Raw genomic sequence first — 22581 nt, forward strand, 5'->3', positions numbered from 1 at the left:
CACATTGGGTCTCCATCGACTGTACGTTCGCGCACATTTTTTGATGACTATGTTGAATTCTTACAGAGTGTTTAGAAGATAACAACCTGGCACTTGTTCCCAGATGGCAGACACTCGACCACATCACAGCTCTTGTGAAGCAGCTCCACTGGCTGCCTACAGTCACACCACTTCACTCCCCATATCAACTGGCTGTTGGCATCTAGTCATCTAGTCATCTTCATACCTCTCTTTTGTCATCCATCACGCATTTCCTATTCATCAGCTGGAAGTCGCTAACAGGAATACTAAACATTTCTGTGGCTGTCACTTCATTTTCGATGCTCCTGCTGTCTGGCTTTCTCTGCCAGTCTGCGACACTCGTCTACTTTGGAGAAGCTAGGACGATAACTGATGCCGTCTGCCTGGTCTATCGATGTAGACTTTTCCTTGAAGAGCTTAAAATTTATGTTACAAATGTTACAAAGCCTTTGTGTTTAGCAGCGCCTTGAAACGATTTCACCCGTAGGCTCACAGCAGTCTTTGAATATTCATGAATCGAGAGATGTTGCCATAGTTACGCCGTGTGTTTAAACCGACTGTTCTTGTAGAATGCCTTAGCAGCTAACAACGAAATGAACAGTTAAGTAAAATTGTCGGATAAACGATCAACGGGTTTCACAGTTTCAGTGCAAGGTTTCAAAGATTAATGTAATATAATTACGATTAGTATTTTTTTATGTTAGAGCTGGCATGATCACAATGATGACGATTCCTGGTTTAAAGAAACTGATAAGAAAATACTCATACATTCTAGTTCATCCCACGGAATAGCTCAGTCAAAATCACGCCTTAAAAAAAGAGGACAAGATGATGGATAAAATATATTTCTCATCGAAGTTCTTCCCACTGACGTCATACTATCTCCGTCGCCAGCGCTGCCACCACCGCCGACACACGCGGCGCAGGAAACTGCTGAAGACGAGCAAGTCGCCCATCATGAAGAAGAGAACAACGACGGCCAGCGCCGTCACACCGAGAACACTGCCGGTGGCCACGGCGTAGATGTCATGGTTGGGCTCGCAGGCCTTGAGGCGGCGCGTGCTGGACAAGACGTACTTGTCCACGGTCAGCTCCTTCTGCTGCTGCACCACCAGCACCTGCACCTGCACCTCGGACATGTTCTTCATCATGGAGCGCCGCAAACAGTCACAGGGACACATGGCCTGCCTCCTGCCAAAACTTTCAGCTGACGGAGTAGTCCTAGTGACGCTGGACGTAGCTGCAGAACTGGAAGTGGACGTAGCAGCAGAAGTAGAGGTGGACGTAGCAGCAGAACTGGAAGTGGACGTAGCAGCAGAACTGGAAGTGGACGTAGCAGCAGAAGTAGGGGTGGACGTAGCAGCAGAACTGGGGGTGGACGTAGCGGAGGTGATAGGAGTAGATGTAGCGGCAGTGGTGGGGGTGGACATGATAGTAGTGACGGGGGTAGATGTATAAGCAGTGGTAGTGGCGCGTGTGTCAGCGTGGGTGAGGCTGGATGTGGCCGCCATGCTAAAGATGGGCGTGGTCGTGGGGAGGATGGACTTCCAGGTACTTCCAGGCGCGCTGTAGGACATGGTGGTTACGCTGGTGATGGGGTCGAAGTGTAGGCTGTTGGTGGAGGTCTTTACTATCGAGGTATAGTCGAGAGTTGATGTCGCTGTGTACCCAACGGCTGGCTGTGTGGACGGCCGACGTGTTACGTACGAGAGAGCGCTGCTCGGCATCACTGTGTGCTCTCCGACGAGTGAAGAAGAGGACGTTACATGAAATGGCGTCGATGCATGGTCAGAGAAAATCGTCGAAGCGGCTGAAGACATCTCATTGGAAGACCAAGAGGACGGCAACTCTGAAAAGCAAGAGACGGCGACGAGAAAAAGTTTGTCCCAAACTTCACCATGCAAATATGCAAAACAAGTCCATGCAAGCTTTCATAGAACTAACCATCTATAGAGTTTAAACTGGTGTCAAATGCATCTTGTATCATTCAGCCTCATACAGGTCTTTCAGCTGATGTCTTCTACTTGATCCTTTCGCTTCGACAAGAAAATAGTCAACAGAATTCTCTAAAAAAAAATCACTTGGTGGAGCTAAAGTACTACAATTTTAGCCTTACCATATAACAGCATGGGAATGATCCAGTACATCATCCATACAATCAACAAAAATGTCGACTAAAAGCAACGTAGATGACAGTATCTAGCTGTAAAACAGCTGTCATCAAATAACTTCAATGAAATGTTGATTGGCATTCACTTACTGCTCCAAAGAAGGATGGTTACTATATTAAAATATATTTCTGTTAACCTCATTAAAATAAAGCTTACACTAATTTTTGAACGTCATCTCTCGCGGGAAGATATTTTAAAAAATCTACAAACATGCGCATCGCGAGGACAAAGGACAGCAAAGCCCCGAGTAGCGGGACTAACATTATCAAACATCGACAAGCTTACCACATGGGATCCGAACAGCGATGAAACTGGTGTTGGTGGCACACAGAGCTGTTAGAAAGGGCAGGTGAGTGGTTAAACAGGTGGACTGGTAAACTGTGAGGACATGCTGCAAGGTAGCAACACCCTCGGCGATGTAACACCACTTGACCGACAGCCTGTAGGGGTCGTCGTAGTAAGCAAGCAGCTGAGTGGCTGAAACACACGACACTGTTGATCAACATGTAGTCATCATGGCTACCTTCCACACGTACCCACACCAACGCCCTCCCCTCCTCCTCTCCTCCACACTCGGTAATAGGTTCCTGTGTGAACGTTACTCACGACACTGAGGAACGGAGCAGGACTGTGAGGTGCCGTTGAGGTCGGTGTAGCACCACGGACCAGTCCGCGAGTTGTTGGGGTTGCGGCAGAAGTTGTGGTCGGTTGACAGGTCTAAAGCGGAAACACACCGAAAGAACAGGAATGACACAATGGATGAATAAACAGTCTGCAGTCTTATGCTTTAGTGTGTACGTACATAGAAGTACACATGAATGACCTTATAAAGTTTAGTTCTTACACTTACAGCAGAAAACAAAACTTTGTACACCCTGGGTCGGCATATATTACATATACTAAGACTATATTAATAAGTATTTTATGCGACAGGGTGGGAGAGACAGGATAGTGCGAGTAAAGTCACCTGGGAAGTCCCAAGGCCAGAGTGATGTCACTGCCTCGTTTGCTAGAGCTTTCTTCCAGGACACGCATGGTTGGTTGTTGGAAGCAACGGACACGTCCCCATAGTAACTGGTCACACCGTTCTGTATCCAGCATGTTGCTTCTGTAGACACCCCCAAAAAACCCAACAAATAAACAAAACATAAAAACCCAAACGAGCGATTATTCAAGGTCTGGTTCACAGGATTCACCTGGATGACGTAGGTAGCGATACATACTACAACTATAGTAGCTTGCTTGAATTCCTTTCTTACAGTACTCTCGACTGCAACTTAATCACACACACACAGTTATTCCAATACCATATTAATGTCAACATTAGACAACATATTTTTCCGTTACATAATAATGAAAATAAGGGATGTGCGTTGACTACTTACCGCAAGATCCTTAAACCTTTAAAGTTAGAACTACCTTTTGCTGTGATATAGCCCTAGTTGCTGGCACGGCATAAAACACAAACAAACAAACAACCAACCAACCAACCAACAAACAAACAAACAAACAAACAAACAAACAAACAAACAAACAAACAAACAAACAAACAAACAAACCGCAAGATGGAATGCAGCAATACTCCCAGTCCTGACCGCCTCCATCCACATAGCACCATGGCCGGTCTTTTAGCCGAGACACAGGGTTCCTACATTTGTTCCCAGCTTCTGCAACTGAACTGTCGGGGAGGTCGTCTGGAGACGGATTTGCCAACTGCTTGGCATCCCATCGTAGACACTCACGTCCACTGACCGTGAAGTTGATGTCTCCTTTGTACTCCACACCTGCTGGTGACTGCAGGCACTGCAAGGCCTTGCTGGCTCCTACACCAGGTAAACAGGTTTACATGGGACAAGCTGGGAAACGAACTACGGTGCGACGAATGGTAGCAGATGAGTGAGCAGAGGATAGAGAGATAGCAGAGGTAGATGTAATGAGACAGGGATTCACGATATGCTCCTTGATATTTGTGGAGTCAGAGCTTTATGAAGACAAGGAGTAGTGTTACACTTATCTCGTGTATCTATAGCGTCACGTGACTCATCTGTGCGTCGAGTGCATTCAGTTGAATTCTCTAGTTAGGAAATAGGTATGCACACTTTCTGATGGTGTGTATGTGCGTGGGTGTGTTTGTATGTTTGAATGTGTTTGTGCGTAAATATATATACGTGTGTGTGCAGGCGTGTGTGAGGGAATCGTACCAGAGCTTAGGGTCCGACCATACACTCCCCATTTGCACAGAGTGCACGTGGGCAACTGGACTTGCACCTTGTTGCCGACTGGGCCCTGCTGGCACCTGAAGACACTCCCAGTGTCATTGCTGAGCGCTGTGCAGGCCTTTTGTCCCGAGTTTGCTGTCATAGCAACCGTTACATCTAGTGGGAAGACATTTTCTTCTGCAAGGATGAGAAAAAAAAAAGGATCAAGCCAACGATGATTATTTAGGGGGTCTCTACTGTTAATCTTAGTGACGTACTGAAAGGTGTTACTGGTTTCTACCATATGTGTCAATATGAGGTACCCAGAAATTTTTAAAATGGCAAACGAGATTTTTAGAAGTCGTCGGGTACATCGGACACACTAATGTATATATATATACACACACACCGAGAGCAGACAGGCCAGTGTCAACTCACTAAAGCGGAACGTGACGACTGCGACTTCAAGTGTCCCCGACAGAGTCAAGTCGTACCAGCCAGCAGGTAACGTAACACACGTTGTGACGTTACTATCCGCCCGTTGAGAGTCATTTGCTGAATTCACCATCATCTGTCCATAGTTCGGCCAGTCTGCAAGGACAAGAAGGAATTCAATAAGGAGCAAGCGAAAGACCCTATGGCAGGGTACACGCGGCACAAAGTTCAACTACAGAAGCAGGAGATGCTTCGTCCAAATGGCATCAGACCACGGAAAGTGCACTGCTGTTGCACAGATGTCCATTCCTTTACCTGTCTGTGTGTTTGTCAGTCCGTTTGTCTGGTTCTGTACCCCCATTAACAAAAAAATCTATTAAATCAATTAAATAATAAACAAAGGAAAAAATCAGCTACATATTTACATATGTTGACGGATCTCGTTTGGTCTCTCGTTTACATTTATTTCGCATTTTCATTTACATGAACGAAACGTAAATATTCTATTTAGAGTTGACCATCCATGAGGATGTAACAGAACTACGAAATAAAAATCACATCGGGACACTTGACCTTATTGAGAGTGAGAACAACTCAGGATAACTGATTTATTTTAATTATATTATTACATAATACATTACTGGAAACTTTCGCCAACCTTTGCACTGGAGGTCATGAGAGACGACCTCCCACTGCAGAGAGAGGGAGCAGAGCAGTGTGCCACGTCCACCCACAGTCACGCGGGTGTCACTGCACGTGAAGCTGACGTTGGTACCCGGCGGGTAGTTCCTTTGGTCCACAACGAGCCCAGAAGTGGTAGGCAACGGCGGGCAATAGTCTAGAAACAGAGACTCAGACTACAGACCAGATCAGTAAGGCGAAATATTTATTTTAATATTTTGTACGATGGTGAAATGGCTTTGGGAGTTGTAGGAAGCACAGAAGGATGAGTGGATTAAGCATCATCGGCCAACGCATGGCGGCTTTCTTACCGCATTCGATTTGAACCGCTGCCAGGTGGCTGGTGTTGGTCTTACACAGGACTGTGACGTACAGGACAGACAAGGTGAAGCACCTGGCTCTGGCACTGGCCCTCACGTGGCTGTAGTTGGCCTCCACACCGGTCTCAAGAAAGCATGACGTCACGGTGTCAAACAAAGGGTCGCTCTCGTTGAGACTGACCAGTGCGGTTGCTGATGTTCACACACGTAGCACGCACGTACGCACCCGCACACACACACACACACATATGCATAAAGCACGCACACAAACACACACACACCAGATTGCAGTTTAATGTACGCTCTGCGATTTTCGATTTTAAATAATGCTGAAATAGTACTCACGCACACACACATTCTGCCAGTTGCGTTTTTTAATAACATCAGCAAGCCGTGTCCAAATGTTCTTGATGATACATCCCTCAAGATACGCGACACAACTAAACCAACCAACCAACCAACCAACCAACCCAACCCAACCAACCAACCAACCAACCAACCAACCAACCAACCAACCAAACCCAACACCAACCCAACCCAAAACCAACCAACCAACCAACCCACCCACCCAACCCAAAACCAACCCACCCACCCACCCCAACCCAACCAACCGTCTAGCTAGATCATTGATCTGACTATTCAGAAAATCCCTTGAATCGCGCTGTCTCTATTTTGTTTTTGTACGATGTTATACAACTTGTTCATATGATTTTCCTGAAAGGGAGATAAACAGATGGGATAGTATGTTTGATTATTGTAGGACGGTTGTTATACTCACGACAGTGAGGAACGGAGCAGGACTGTGAGGTGCCGTTGAGGTCGGTGTAGCACCACGGACCAGTGGGCGAGTTGTTGGGGTTGCGGCAGAAGTTGTGATTGGTTGACCTGTCTATGAACGAACGCATTCAAATGATGGATTGTCTGAATAATACAGACATTAATTACTAGAGACATGACAGACGTGTTATGTTTATGTCTGTAAATATGTCTGGAAGCTGTACGGATACTAATTTTACAATACGCCAGTGTCTGAACAGACGAAACAAGTAGGGGTCGTCTGCATCGGTTAGAAACTTCCACAAGACTGGGAGAAAAGTCTTCAGACGCATCTTTATATCGCTACACAGGCGCGCAAACACACACACACACACGCACACGCACACTTTCTCTATTACTTGAGAGACTGACTTAATGCACGAACATTGCAGAATAAAGTAAAGCAAACATTTCTAGTTCGTCGCACCTAACAAGTTTCATCACATAGTTCGTGGCGATGTGCTACGTGAACGACACGTCATCTGTTCACATCGACACAGCAAAGAGACTAGTGGTGGAAGTCTGACCTGGAAAGTCCTCTCCTCTGAACAGTCGCACCGTCTGATTCGCCAGCACGTCTGTCCACTTGGAGCAGGGACGTCTGACGTCACCGTTGTACTCAGTGGTCCCGTCTGGGACGTCACACCAGTTACCTTGGACACAGAGCACACTCTGCCGTCACTGTCTAGGGATCTTCTGTAGTCTTAGAGAGTTTGAGAGATTAACGAATGGATCACAGACACAGATTGCTCAGGCAGGACAGCAGAGAGAAATGGATCTTTGCGCTTTGAAAGATCCCAAAGATCACAAGAATTGCAATAATTTCACTTAAGTTAATAAAGAAGCCAACATTCTCTTTCCAGCATCTCACGCCCCGATCTTTCTTATAACAAAAGCAGTAATGCTGACGACATTAGCAAGATAGGATATCAAATGAAGTATTAACTGAATTGGGAATATATAACTGACATTTTCAGACGCGAAAGAACATTCCCTCCTTTACAAACGAAAAATACATTTAAAAAGGTAAATACTGATCGTTGCACTTAAAAACTGAATTTAACTAAAAAAAAATCACCTTTTTAAAAAGACAAATAAACAGGCAACAATTTACAGCATAGAGCAAAAGAGAAAGACATCAAGATTATAAAATAATAATAATAATAAAAATTAAAGTTCTTTTCTACATTACATGTCAAGAAGTGGATCTGAAAAAATGGGAATAGGGGTAGAACAATTTCCCAAAATAGTACAAAGTGATTTCTGTGAAAGGTGCGTTGTGATAAGCGAGAAAGTGTTCTAATCAAAACGAGGCAGAATGCTCGCTTACTGCACTTTGGAATAAAACATAACTGAGCCTCCCTGCCACTCGTCGTGTTCACGTAGCACCAAGGGGAGGTTTGACGAGGATTTCCAGGATCTCCAGGATTTCTGCATTTATTTGCAACCTCCGTTATGTTCCAGTCGGGAAAATATAAAGCGGAAGTGCCAGTGACGCTGTCCCATCTCAGACACGTGACCCCGGAGCTTGTGAAGCTGACGTCGCCCTTGTACTCACTTCCTGTTTCTGACTGCAGACACTCCAAGAAGTGAAAGTCTCCATCTGAAGAGTGGACGGCAGAAGGACTCAGTGTATCGTGAGAGAGAACTCCAGCATCATTAGTCTCACAATCAAGAATTATGTTTATATTGCTACAGGGGAAGTACACAATAAACAACGAATCACCCACACACGCTCAAAACAGTAAACTCTGGTGAGTGCAGTGCACTGGAAAAATTCTATAACAATTCCAAAGATAGAAAAACAAACTCAGAAGAAAAAAAAACTTTTTAAAAAAAAAATAAAATTATTTACTAGAAATTAATGAGAATTGATAATTTTATTTGAGAATTGGCAGTGGTGGATAAGTGCGATCTGCTGTCTCACACCGTGTCATCGGAAGGCCTCCCCTTTATTTTCCTCGTGAAATATTGCGTTGTGTAAGTGTTTGGTAACGTAGCGTTGTGTAACAGGACGGTTACTCCCCTCGTTACACGTTCGTGCCCTCTCACCTAGCGAGGGTGGCCTGCCGAACACCCGCCACTCACACAGGTGAAGGACAGCACCGGCGCTGACCTCCAGTGTAAGGTTCTGCGTCACAGGCGCCTGCTCACACGTCACCACCACCAGCAAGTCGTACACGGTGACGTTAGAACACGCTTTCGTCATGTTGGCGGACGTCACTGTCACCCGACCAGAGAAGGCCTGCGTCTGATCTGGAAGAATCGAAAAAGTAATTTAGAAAAGGTAATTAAGGTAAAGCAGAAAACTCCAAGATATATCTGTCCTGCACTGACCCCGTGACCTTTTGTTGTGGGGCTGTTGTCGGCTCAAAGACAGCTTACGAAAAATGGGGAAAGAGACTTTATCATTCCACCCGCCCACCCCACCTTTAGAAAGAAAAAAAAGATACCACCATGTTTAATGAAGGTTTGTTTGTGTAGGTTATTACTACAGCCTATTATTTCCTCGCAACATCTTGCCTCACCTTGTTTACATGATTCACTTTGCCATCTCTTTCCAACTCACACTCATCGAATATCCGAGTTTTGAGGCTGTAATAAATGTCGATGTAAGAGTAAAACGCAAAATATTTTCAATACTTACTGAGGATGAATGTAACGATCCTGACTTCCAGCGCCGTGGTCATCTGTAGCCGGTATGTATACGAGGGAAAGTCGGTGCAGGTGTTGATGTCGTCGTCCGTTAACAGGGTGGATACCTTGTTGAGGGTGGCCCCATATGCGTAATTGGTCCAGTCTTTACAAATAATAATAATAAAAAAAAAAATAATAATAATAATAATAATAATAATAATAATAATAATAATAATAATAATAATAATAATAATAAAAATAAAATAAAAATAAAAAGACGGAACGCTCGCTGTGCAGAAATAACACACCACCCATGAAGTGTGATGACCACGTGTCCTGAACTACACTACACTCAAAACTGAAAATGTTTCACACTTGCACACTTTTGCATTCAAAAAGACGGAGAACCCTGATCATGCCTACTGTGTCAGAGTGTAGATATAGCATCAGGGTATGAAGTAGAGACAACAACAGGATCATAGTTTAGACACCAAAGTAGAGTAAACATGTTTATACAAACACAGGATCGGTACATACTCTTGCATATCAGTCCTGGGTTCGGAGCTAGCCACTCTTTAGTGAACTCGCACTTGTAGGTACCGCTACCCGAGACAGGGTAACGGCCTTCAGCACAGGTGTAGGTCCAGGACGTGCCCACCTTGTACACACCTGTCTGTAAGGACACGCTGGCGAACACGGGCAGGTCCGGACACAGGTCTGTAGAAAACAACGAATTTTCTTGCGTCAGAACTCTCTCTCTCTCTCGGAAATACACTTCTCTCTTCACTAACTAACCCTCCAACCCCGACATCCCTGAAGCCGTTGCTATAGACATCTGGGTTATCTGCCTCAGAGGTCCGCGCCTCTCTGCGCCTGATTGTTCCCCTGTCTCTGGCTACCCAGGAGGTATATTTACTCTCAGGTCTGCACTAAGACAGGAATTATTACCGCACTCAATCTGGATGGCCGCGAAGGAGTGGTTGTTGGTGGAGCACAAGATGGTGAGGCTCAGCTCCTCGGTCGTCAGGCACAGTTGCTGGTACCTCTGTCTTGCTGATGTTATGTCAGAGAAAACAGTCTCAGGGCCCAGGCACTTCTCGAGGTTAGGGTAGTAGTTTTCTTTGTAGAACAGGACAGTGGAGGCTGCAGAAAGTGTTAGCATCAACCTACATGTAAGCATCATAACTGGACGAAACACCTAACGACACACCTCACACCTAACTACACACTTAACATAAATACAATCAATTTAAATGTTGATGTCGGTAGAACTACCGACAGTTTAGTTCAGTACACATTTTACACCAAATACATCATCTAGCAGCACCATAACTTTGTACTTTTATGTGCTTTTGTTCCTTTTAAATATATAATATTTTGAACTTAACTTCGTTACATTGAAAACTGATTTAATTTTTGTACAGGTATATTGTGTTTGTGCTTGTATGTGTGTTGAGCCTAATTTCAGGCCCAGAAACTAAATACTTCCTACGTATAAGTTTGGTTCTAAAAAGCTTTATTTGTAAACCACACACACACACACACTTGCCATCTGTCTCGCGCACGCGCGTACACACACACACACAATCATAACATAAATGCTACCTTGAAAATAAACACTAGAATCAATGGTAGATGGTCACGTGGCCAACTTATTCTGCTTTTTCTAGATTATTTTATTAGCAAGAGTGACAGGAGAAGGGTAGAGACCTATCACGTGACGGCTTGTGACAGACAGAGACACTCACGGCAGTGTGGGATGTCACAGTGTTGGTAAGTCGTGCCATTGGAGTTGGTGTAACACCAGGGTTGAGTCTGAGAGTTGCTGGGATTTCGACAGTAATTGAGTCGCAAGTCTTCATTTCCTGCATAAACATGAACTTTTCCACAATATAATTAAAAGTATTTGATATCAACTAGGATGCAAGCATGGTGCTTCAACAAACTCGTGTGATTCACACAAAAGATTATGAAGAAAGGTTCCACCATCTTCAACCATCACCAATACTTTTGTCTTTTATACAGTTATGTATGTATTTTATATCTTAGAATATAATCTTTCTTTACTTAAACAGAGAGATTGATTATCAAGAAAACATCATTTTATTAGGAATGTATAATAATATGGTGGCTATCGGCTGCCATTTTGATAAATTTGAATAATTTCATGTTGTGTAATTTTGGTAGTCATTTCTAAGTTCCCGTCAGGTTGATAATATTCTGATATACTCTCGTTGTTATTGACTTGTAGTAAGCATGTTCTAGTAATGTCACATTCGGACATAAGTTGTCTGGTTAAAAACATTGTCAGGGTGATAACATTCTAGTGATCAGTTGACAAAACTTTAATTATTTCTCTGTTTCATCATAGAATCATACATTTTTTTGAAAGAACCATGTATATATATATAAAATCTAAAATAAAATGGAAATATTTAACTATTAATGCTTTTTGTATCCCTCTTGTGCACCATTCAAAGATATAAGAATTTTTTTTCACTTGTCACCCGTCTGCTGATCAGAGAAGGCTTTTAGACTAAAAGTATATAGATGAGTCCACCAACCTTTTGGAAAATCCTCTGGGTTGATGAATTTTGTAGTTGACCAAGGGACACACTTTGTATTGTTTTTTGTACGGTTTACAGGACCGCTGAACTCCATAAGACCGCCTTTAATCTGACAAAAATCAGCTGCAAAAAAATCCCCAAATAAATACCACAGACACATTTCCAATTAAAGATTCTCTTTAAAAAATTCTACTTGAATTTATTAGCTCCCACACATGCACGCACACTCACACAGCATCCACACGCACTCAAATCTTCAGTACTAAGATGTAAAAGCAAAACAATGATTCTCATAGTCAGAGCAAGAGAGATTAAAAATCGCTTACAGCAGTATGGAATGTTACAGTATTCCCATTCCACTCCAGTTCCATTGACAAAACACCACGGTGTGTTTTCTATCGAATCCCAGGGGATTCCTGCATTTGTTCCCTGCCTCTTCCAGACCTTCATCAGGGAGGTCGTCCAGGGAGACATTTCCAGAAGCGGCCAGCATGTCCCACCTCAGGCAACTGTACCCAGACTTCGTGAAATTGATGTTGCCTTTATACTCCCTCCCTTCAGACCACTGCAGACACTCCAGTGCATCTGAGTACGATACTGAAAGGACGAGAGAGGCAATGGAATAAGTAATGTTGGGGTAGTATAGAGTGTCTGAGATGCCGAGACAAGCAATGGAATGAGTGATGGTTGTGGGTGTTGTGGGTCTGGCGGTGCTAAGTGATGAGAGGAGCTGTTTGTTTGTTCGTGGGCTTAAACTGCAAAGCAAACCGAATCCATCCTGCTCAAAATAGTAATAAGATGAAGTGAACACTACTCACAGGAAATGTCGTGTCGCTTGTGTTGTGATGCGTAATGTTGCAGACAGAAAACAAACTTTCATTACAATGCCGGTTCTGCCAAATATTTTGATTGATAGCCAAACACCTGCCGTCTGCTGTAGTATTCCACTCTGAAAATCAGCATATAGAGACATAATTTATCACGAAGTCGCTTACAACGGTTTCCTAATGTTACACTTCTAGATTTTGGTGTTTAAAGAGAGGTGGAATATATCTAAAAATTAAAATAAAAAAACAGGCTTGAGAAAATCTTTGATTACTGTTACTTACAGCTACTACTTACAGGCTCGACTTGTTTTGAGAATCTGCTCGATTATAGCATTGCACTCAACTTTCCCCACCCCCAGTAATTCTTGGTGGTGTCGTTATTATTATTACAAAAACTGTTACCATAGGTTTTGTAGTCCACCACAGAGTTGTCCGTCCACTCGTAGTACAGACCTTGGTAAAGGCCGACCCAGCAAAGGGTCCGTTGCTGTGAACAATGTAACAACATTTTAACATCATCATGATTTGATAATATTTTACTGTAATAAGAATGACGGATCCTCCAGGTTCCATCACTAGAAGTCTTCATCAGCAAAAAATCAACAACAGCAAGGTGCATGAGAAGGGAGAAAGCGCCATGATGCTTAACTCCATCTAGGGTAGTATTCTATTTTTAGAGAGGGCCAAAGTATGTTTAAAGAACGTTTTTTTTTTTAGGAAATGAGATATATTTTCAAAACCATATCTAAACTGCTGAACTGTGCAAAAAATCTGGGACATGATTTATGAAAAAAGTGCTGTTTTTGTGAGAGCTTTCATTTTAAATGATATTATATATTTTTTAAGATTAAATAAATATTAAGAATTATTACCTCTTTGTATTAAATTTACTTTAATATGCTAAAAGTATCAAGTTATGAATTATGAAATTAAATTTGCTTTTTTCTCATCATTGCTGTTCTTTCTTTATGAACAGGTCTTTATCGTGTTGGGAACATTCCATTCATTCCCGCATTTCACCATCCCATCCTTTCATCCAAGTCCTTCTGAATGAGTGCAAGTCCTCACCTTGGTGACACAAGTAAAAAGCCATGTCCTGTGTTTGAGAGTCGTGGACAGACAGCAGGTCTCCGCCCTCATGTCTACATCTGTTCAGTAGCGGACCAGAAATTCCTGTTTCCTGGATCAGAAGCAGTTGACCTGCGCATAGACATCAGTAGTACATCAGTAGTAGTGTTTATGGTTGTCTCCTTATAATTTCTTGATGACATCACTGAAGCAAATGTCTAAACAACTGAGCAGGAACACAGCGTATATTATGTCTATCATTTCTCTCTCATTCACCAACACGCACGCTCTCGCGCTCACTCACAGAGGAACTCACGTGTGTACTGAGGCGAGAGAGAAAGAGAGAAGTAGTTTGTGTGTGTGCGAGACAGAGAGAGAAAGAAGGAAGAGAGTGAAGCAGAATGAGTAAACACATTACCTGAAAAGAAAGGTCTTCCGAAAATTCTCACTTCACACAGTGAAAGGGGATCATTGCTGCTGAACTGTGCAAACGTAACGTACACAGCTTTGCCAACCGGCGCGTGCGTGCACGTGACCACCGTCATGGCGTCATACACGTCACTCCGAGGGCAGCCTTTCGTTCTGCCTTGTGACGTCTCCACCTCTACTCGCAGGTTCGGGGGGAGCAGCGGAGGAGGGTGCTGGCGAGACAAAGAAACATGTGGTAACTATGAGTATATCGTGCTAACTTTTCTCATGTCATCGCCATCTCGTCGCGATGAACCACTCACGACTGGTTGCCTTAGAAGAATGTGTAAATGTGAACATTTGGACTCAGTCGTATGGCTTTCCTTCTACACTTTGCTACCCTGCGAGAGGGAGGGAGAGGGAAAGAGAGAAGAGAGGAGAAAGAAAATAAGAAGATTCATGTATAACCAATACAAATGTATTCATTCTTTCAAAAAAAAAGCCCCCCCTACCCCCACAGGTATTAATTTTACAGTTCAGCACCCCACGCTGTCAAGTGGAACCACCCACCGAAATGTAAGGTGACAAGTTTCACTTCCAAGTCGTCTCAAGTCTAGTCTTAACGGCGAGAATACGTTAGTGCACGTGTCCGTGTTATCGTCTGTAACACGTGAAAAGTCTCCTTCATCCGTCACTGGCGCGGCATGAAGACCGTAATTCGTCCAACCTGAAACGAATGAATGTCAGATAAATAAGGATCGATGAGTGAGCAAAGGAATAAATGAATGAGTAAATAACAATTAATAAAAATCGACTTCTGTGACCTAGGTTCAAAAGAAATGTAAAACAAAATCAACAAACATGCACGTTATTTTAAACCTGCCCATAACGTCTATGACGTACCTGAATACAGTTACAAAAATTATTAATGATTGCTATACTGATCATTAAGTTTTATTATTCTAATTTCGTACCTCGCGATGAAAATCTAGAAGACTATATGTACACACACCTTCACATTGCAGGGTCACATTTTCCCACTCGCCGTTGGGCAGGCAGCGAACCGTGGCGTTGCCCCCCACAGGGTAGAAACCCTGGGTACAGACATAGCGGGTGGTCGGTGGATCATCATCTGTCCGCGTGACAGTTATCTGCAGCCGTGGCATTGTAGGGGCATTAAAGCATACACCTGTGATTTTTAAAAAATAAAATGATAATGGTTCTTTTTCAATACTACAAAAGGTATGTAAGATACTTGTTTCGGTACAAATAACAAATAACTATAAATAACAGTTAAGGTATTGCGAAAAAGTTGAAAGCAAAGATGTGAATCCTTCCCCACACACACACGAGGAAAACGCAAACCAATATGCGGTTTGATGGGTTATAAATGGGTGTTATCACTGTAATAGAAGTTCTAATGAAACGCCATCAATCTTATATTCTCATTACTGAAACTGATTCTTTCTGCAACGGGAAGTTCTCAATTATTTGAGAACAACGAAGATGACAAACACGCTGGATGCTAACTCGTGTGTTCATCAACGAGAATTAAATAATAAGCACACCTGGTTTACACGATAACAAAGTCAAAAGAATGTCGTGTACTACCTGGACAGGACGACGAGACCAAACGCCGGGTACGAGGGTCGCAGACTGCATTCTGGAGGATTTGCTCTGCACCCGTTAGCCCACAAACAAGCTGTTGCACAACAAACAATTTTGTGGTTCGATTTAACATAAAACATATTTTTGTGGCTCGGATTCACACAGCATTTTTGAACAGGTCTGTATAAAAAGTTTATATATAAAAGAAAAAAGTGGTACAGCCACCTTTGTATACGTATTGTACCCATCTTACTGATACACTCACAAATTAAAAAATAAAAATAAAAATGAGGAAGTCCACTCACAAAACTCGCAAACAGGCGCGTCACCGCTGTACGTCCCATTGCTTTGACACACCCGGCTCAGGTTCCCGGCTGTGTTATCGTATCCATGGTAACAGGTGTACGAGACACTGGTTCCCACGTACTGGGAGCGATAACTGCGGTAAGCATTGGCTACAGGCGCGGGCTCCGGGCACGTGGGCTCTGTGGATCAACACGCATGCGCACGAACACACACACACACACAATGAGTAAATGTATTTGCAAGAGCACACTCACAAAGTAACTCACAGCACAATGACAACAGAATTGCCAGCACTCGGGTACAGCACACCCACAAAGGAACTCACTGCATTCGGGTACAGTACAGTAGCCGAAGTCGAGGGTGGTGGCGTTGGTGTAGCACCATGGTTTACTCTGGGACGCTCCTGGGTTTCGGCAGTGTGCGTGTGACATGTCGCCGTCCGGAAAGTCCTCTTTGCGCAGAAACGGAAGTCCCGGACTGTCCCAGGGAACACACTTTCGCATTTCCATCGTGATGTCGATGGTCCCTGTATAATCTCGGGCTAGCGGAGCATCAAGCGTGCAGTCACTAGCTGATTAACGACAAATCAATCAATCAATCAATCAATCAATCAATCAATCAATCAATCAATCAATCAATCGCAAAACTCAGCGTGACTACAATCTTTATGTTTTTAATCATGTCTTCGTTAGAAAGAACGGAAATGCAATCCAAAATTTTTTTTAAAATCAGTCTTTCGAAAGCCGCAAAAATTCTAATTTTTATCTGACGACATTTATTCTTACAGCATGAGCTGACGGTGCATTGTCCGATCCCACCCGCAGAATAACATCCCACCCACTCAAAGCTGTGGGTGGGGCGCCGGCAGAAGTCGTGCAGGTCTGTGGTCTCGGAAGTCAGGGAAGGAAGACAGCTCGTCCTCCAGAGACATGTTGAAGGTCCTATAGTGGTCAGTCCATGGCGAGCACCACTCACCACTCGCCCACGTGCTCACGTGACCTTTGTACTCGTAGCCTTCAGCAGTCTGCGTGCAGCCCAGAGCTGCGTAGGAAAATGGATAATAAGTCTTTTCCTTCTTTCATTTCTTGTTTCTTCTTCTGAACAACTTTCTTTTCTGCTATCCCTTAACCCTTTTGAGGCTCCAAGACTTGAAGTTAATGCTCTCGACTTGAAAGCAGAAGGTCACTTTGTTATATTAAAAAAATCTTTCCTCTACTAGTTATTTTTTTTCATTTCTTGTTTTCATCAATGTTAAGAACCTATATTTAAACAGTGAACAAAAGGACAAACCTGGAAACGAGAGAAGAAAATAAAAGAACGTGCAGATAAATGGAGACAAGTAAAAAAACAAAAATGCAAAGAAATACAAAAGAAAAGAAAGGGAGACGATTACAGTATGTGTGTTGTGTGTGTGTGGGGAGGTGACTTAGGGACGAGAAAGTACAGCAAAAAAGGATGAGGATGTCGAGGATGAAGAGAAGTGAAGAAATAAAGAGAGAGTTTCTCTTCACTAACCTCCATCATACTTGCGGCCGAACGCCCTGATTTCACACAGACTGACCATCTGAGTACTGAGTGAGATGTTGATGTTGACTGCTTTACCCACTGGCATCGAGACACACGACACGATCAAGACTGTCACGCCGCCCACCAGCACGTGCTCGGCGCCAGTACCGTTACATTCCTTAGTTTTGTTAGACCTGGACTCGATGTTTACTGAGATACGAGATATCTCTGTGTCTTCTGAAACACACACACACAATGATTGATAAAGATGTAATCCCGCATCGTCTAATGCCACACACAAAGCAAAGAGTAGTCACGTGAACTAATTCTGTTTATTATTCTCAAACTACAAGGTACCAGCGCCAGATGTTAGCGCTCCTCAGAATCACTCGGATTCCACCGTTTAAATGACTAGCTTAGGAAATCTTGGATACATATATATTTTTATTGTTTGCTTAAAGGGACCCACCTGCAAAAGTCATGGTAACGAGGCGAATCTCTAGCTCGCGCCAGAACACTAGAGTGAAGCTAAGGTGAGAGGAGTTGAATGGTTGACACGTGTCATCACGGTCATCCATGAGCTTCGGGTAGCACCTGCACAACGGTCAGTCGTCTGGTAGATGTATCTTCCACTTGAATACGCTTTATTCTCCTCATCTGTTTATTTTACACAAAATTAATGTTAAGTTTTAATAAAGGTTGTAGGTCGGGCAATGGTTAACGGACAAAAAATGTGTAACGAAGAGAAATGAGCGCGCACCGAACGTCACACATCAGAGGGGAAAGGAAAGGGACAGTCAGCGACTCTACTAGAAAAAAGAAATCCTTAATATTGCAGACGTGATTAACACCTCTCCATGAGGTCTGCTTTAATTGTTTCGGGTTGTGTGTTCATGTAAAATAACAAGATGCTGTTCATGAGAAGGAAAATATTGTCAACATGATGATAAACATGGAGACCTTCTATACAGGAATTAGTAGATCTTTGCTTTTGCCATGCACAGTGTTTATGCAAGGAATGAAGACGTGTTAGATGGGGTTGGAAAGTCGGGTGGTTGCTGCACACGTACCGCTGCAGATGAGACTGGAGTTCATCCTAAACTGAAAGTCGAACCCACAGGTCGAGTTGGCGAGGCCGCCCTGCACGTAGAAACCTTTAGCACAGGTGTAGGTGACGACGTCGCCCACCATGTAGGAGCTGTTGGCGATGGTTTCGTTTACAATCATAAGGCGGGGGATGGCTGGCGGGGAGGAACACGTGCTGACGTTAACTGAAAATAACGACAGAAAAGCAGTCTCAACATAGTCTTTGCTAATTTACATAAAGACATTTTTCTTTAAAATCTTGCTCGAGTCACTCGCTCGTCTTCTAACAATTATCTCTCCTTCAGTAACAAAATTATGTTTAAGTCTCAGGAGATCAGATTCAGACAGTAATGTTATTTAGTATATCCTTCTTCTTATCTTCTATTTTTGTAAAGGAAGTTCCTGACCTTCACTGCCATTCCTCAGCTCCCACTGACCGGAAGTGGCGTCACAGAAAATGGACGAATCATTGAAGCCAAAGACTTCCCACTAATATTTGACAAAGAATGAAGTACTTTGTCCACAGGTATGTCTAATGTGGGCAGCAGACGACAGTCCACTGTAGGCAGAGAAAAGGAGCATATCCATCGTTGTTAATGTTAATTAAAAATTATTTTAGTTTCGTCTTAAGCGAAAGAACATTTCTGAAATCCTATTTAGTGTCCTATTTAACCATTGAAAAGCAATAAAAAGTTATCAAAAAAATCTATCTTCTTCATTTTTTAAATAAAAGTATTTTCTCTGTGTTCCGATAAGTAGCTTTTGTGGGAATATTTTAAATATTTGAAAAGGCTTTAAAACAAAGGGATTTTCAATGCTCACTGGCGATAGCTTCCCCTTACACTAAAATTCTATCCTTTCTGCTGCTGCCCACCTCCCGCTGTCCCCTCCCTACTCACGCGTGCACACGGGTGAAGTGCCGTTGTACTGTCCATACTTCATGCACGTCCTCTGCAAATTGCCTGAAGGTCAGTCGGTAGCCATAGGTAACAGGTGTAGATGACTTTGCTCCCAGGTAGCCCCGTCTGGTCATAGTTGCGGTATGCGTTGGCGACAGGCGCCGGCTCGGGGCAGAAATTTTCTGGCAATCAGACCAGATTCATCTTTGAAACAAAGACTGCATGAAATGGATGTGCCAGACAACCGGACATCAATCACACTGTTTTAAGGAATATCATCGACTTGTGACTGGCACCCTGGGTGGCGATGGACTGTACCTGCGCACCAGATGCGGACAGCGGCGATCTCCGTGTCACGAACACACAGTCTGACTGGCCTGGTGGTACCCTGGGTGCTGCACGGCCGACGTAAGGGATCCGCCACGTCCATCAGCGAGACAGAGTTGGTGCTGTTGCTCGGCAGACACACACTCAACGTCATCTTCTGCGCCTCTGGCTCCTCGTACACCGTCAGGACCGTGGCTGAGCACAAGCACGTCACGTGGTCACGTGACAAGTGTCCACGTGCCGCAGTATCGTGGGCGTCCAGGTGTTGTTTTTTTTACGTTGACGTAGCCAAGCGGAGCGAGAGACAAATTCCCCGGAAAAAAAAAAACAAAAAACAAAAACATCAACATCAGACTTATATAGCACGACTGGAAGAAATAATCACATGCACATGTAGGTACAAAGTACACACATACATGCGCGCTTACACAGGTGTGCAGGTAGACAGTGCTCTTCTCATGCGCTGTATGACTAGAGCTTGAGCATGGCAACGAAACAATCCGAGAAGACTCATACTGACTCACCCTGGTCCAGCAATGTCTTCGAGAAATGTTCTGCATCATCGAGAACTGAATCTGCCTCCTGAAAACTTGTTCATGCAGTCAGAAGGTTCACAAGCGGGTACTCACGTGGGTCGGGAACACGCAATGTTCGTATGCAGCGGTGGTGGCGTTGACGTAGCACCAGGCTGCAGTCTGTGACGCACCGGGGTTGCGACATTTGGCGCCTGCTTCACTGACGTAACCATCCGAGAAGCTGTGCGAGTGCCAAGGATGGGAGACCAGTAGTTGCCCACGAAACACAGGGAGCGCTGTTCACTGTCTTGGCAAGAGTACCTTGTAGGTGGCAGAGTCGTTTCGTGTCTTGAAGAAATTGTCTGAAAGAAAATTAACGTGAGAAACCGGCAAAAAATGTCATAAACATGTGTGAAGTAAATAATGAAGCCAAAAAGTCACGTGACAAACAATTGGCGTGACATTATATAAGTGATGATTCAGGGTGTGAATCGCTCTATAAAATTACCCGAGACAGTTTCTCTCTCTTTTATTTCTCTCACACACACAAATAATAATTTTGGATGTTTCATTCAGACCACACCGCATCTTACACTGTAATAAAATAAATATCTTTAAAGTGGATGAAGTAAATAGACTACCAAAACACGTCCAAATGACAAACACGGACTTATCTGTGCCATCAGAAACGAATGTCCGTCGAGGAAATATGTAAACATTCTCTGATATAACTAACACAGTGTTCGTCTTCTCTATTTATCACTGTCACAGAAACTCTCACACTACTCACCACAGGTAATGACAGGGCAGTACCCTGTCTCAGTAGCACTTATGTAACACCATGGTCTGACTTCGGCGTACGTGACTGGATTCCTGCAGTAGTTCTGTGCCTCCTGGAGCGAGTTGTCTGGAAAGATGCTGGGGTGCAGTTCAGGGTGGATTTCCATCCCAGCGCAGGCACACCAAACCAGTCTCTGTGTACCCCAGGCGACCCCGGTAGTCATTGCCGTGGGGTTCGAATGCACTCCAACACTGACGACAGTGACGGCAGGATACAAGCAAAGATAAATAAATACCTAGCAAACAATTTATAGAAAGAAACAAATCTTAAAAGTCTATCCGAGTGCAAAACCTTTTTACAAATTACTATTTATAGGAGTTCTCAGAAAATAGCATCCATCCCTCCATCATCATCATCATCGCCACGCTCTGTATGTATAAGGCAACTTAAACGTTTAGTCTCGTGAATGATCGCGCACGCGTAAAGAAAACTTCCGGTTCATTCAATGCATTCAAAAGCTCACCTTTGTTGGTGTAGTTAGCACCCAGAACCCGGATTTCGCAAATATTCGCCGCAGCACTGGCAGTGGCACTGGCTGCGGAATTGAAGTGACGTTGACGTACACTGTTGGAGACCCCGAGATACAGGGCGCAGGACATGACGAACGTTTGAGGCAGGTAGCTAGACACGGGCACGCACGTCTTGACGCTGCCCTGCGGTGACGTCACAGTTGTTACATTCGTCACTGTGCCACCTGTACGAACAAGGAAAAAAGACACGTGCACGTGTTCACAATCATGCAATCACCCACATCCAAGATCACATGCACGGACAGGTGAAGGTAGAGTGTTTGTCACAACCAGGAGAGAAGAAGTATTGTGCGGGATGTGAGATCTGAACTCAAGACACACAGGTTTTGCGCTCGTAACACGTTCTTTACCGCTATGTGCGCAGGCATCCATATAGCGCCACCATTCACCTTGTAACCTTGGCATCAGTTCTTCGAAGTAGCTGATCTCTCTTTGAATCAGTAGATCATCTCACATCAGTCTCACACTCTGGATCAGCATCTCTCTCTCTTTCTCTCATACAAAGGGAAGGAAAGAATTTGGGGGGCAGCCTTCCCAAAAAAGAGGGAGAGGCTAACCCTGCCAGGCATGTAGCCATCTCACCTGAACTTATTATTTACTTAGCCAGCATGAGATTTCGTATTAAGGTAATCAAGCGTTTACTTACGAAGTGTGTTGGGTAAGTCTGATATTTATTGCTCCTTTACTTGGTTTTCGCATTGCAAAAAACAAACAAACAAACAAACAAAACAAAACAAACGAAACAAACAACAACAACAAACAAACACAAACCAAAAACAAAAACAAACTGGAGCTAAAACTGACTTACTACAGC

The 22581-nt window shown here is 43.7% G+C and overlaps 1 protein-coding gene and 1 long non-coding RNA gene across 2 annotated transcripts; both read right to left on the reverse strand.

The window, feature by feature from the left end:
- Nucleotides 1–94: 94 nt before the first annotated feature.
- LOC112555197 lies at nt 95–12320 on the reverse strand. The gene is made up of 19 exons (XM_025223474.1): nt 12173–12320; nt 11844–11969; nt 11028–11144; nt 10228–10422; nt 9817–9996; nt 9290–9442; nt 8695–8898; nt 7973–8245; nt 7170–7295; nt 6605–6715; nt 5818–6018; nt 5484–5663; nt 4829–4981; nt 4394–4588; nt 3752–4015; nt 3160–3300; nt 2799–2909; nt 2478–2669; nt 95–1870 (listed from the first exon to the last, which is right to left on the reverse strand). The coding sequence occupies exons 1-19, from the start codon at nt 12318–12320 to the stop codon at nt 900–902; spliced, it is 4041 nt and encodes a 1346-aa protein (XP_025079259.1). The 3' UTR covers nt 95–899.
- Nucleotides 12321–18487: 6167 nt separating this feature from the next.
- On the reverse strand, nt 18488–20340 carry LOC112556810. Its single transcript, XR_003097824.1, has 4 exons — nt 19873–20340; nt 19555–19736; nt 19063–19214; nt 18488–18840 (listed from the first exon to the last, which is right to left on the reverse strand). It is a non-coding gene; the product is annotated as an uncharacterized LOC112556810 (long non-coding RNA).
- Nucleotides 20341–22581: the final 2241 nt, after the last annotated feature.

Source organism: Pomacea canaliculata, linkage group LG2, assembly GCF_003073045.1.
Source record: "Pomacea canaliculata isolate SZHN2017 linkage group LG2, ASM307304v1, whole genome shotgun sequence".
In the NCBI taxonomy this organism is placed as follows: Eukaryota; Metazoa; Mollusca; class Gastropoda; order Architaenioglossa; family Ampullariidae; genus Pomacea; species Pomacea canaliculata.

Bases quoted from the DNA above. Each gene is read 5' to 3' on its own strand.
- LOC112555197 (XM_025223474.1), bottom strand. From the start codon at position 12,320: ATGTCTCCCTGGACGACCTCCCTGATGAAGGTCTGGAAGAGGCAGGGA. The intron at 11,145-11,843 runs GTTGGTGGACTC...ATGTTTATGCAG, and splicing joins CCCAGAGGATTTTCCAAAAG to GAAATGAAGACTTGCGACTC. The intron at 10,423-11,027 runs GTGAGTGTCTCT...CACTTTCTGCAG, and splicing joins CTGTGACATCCCACACTGCC to CCTCCACTGTCCTGTTCTAC.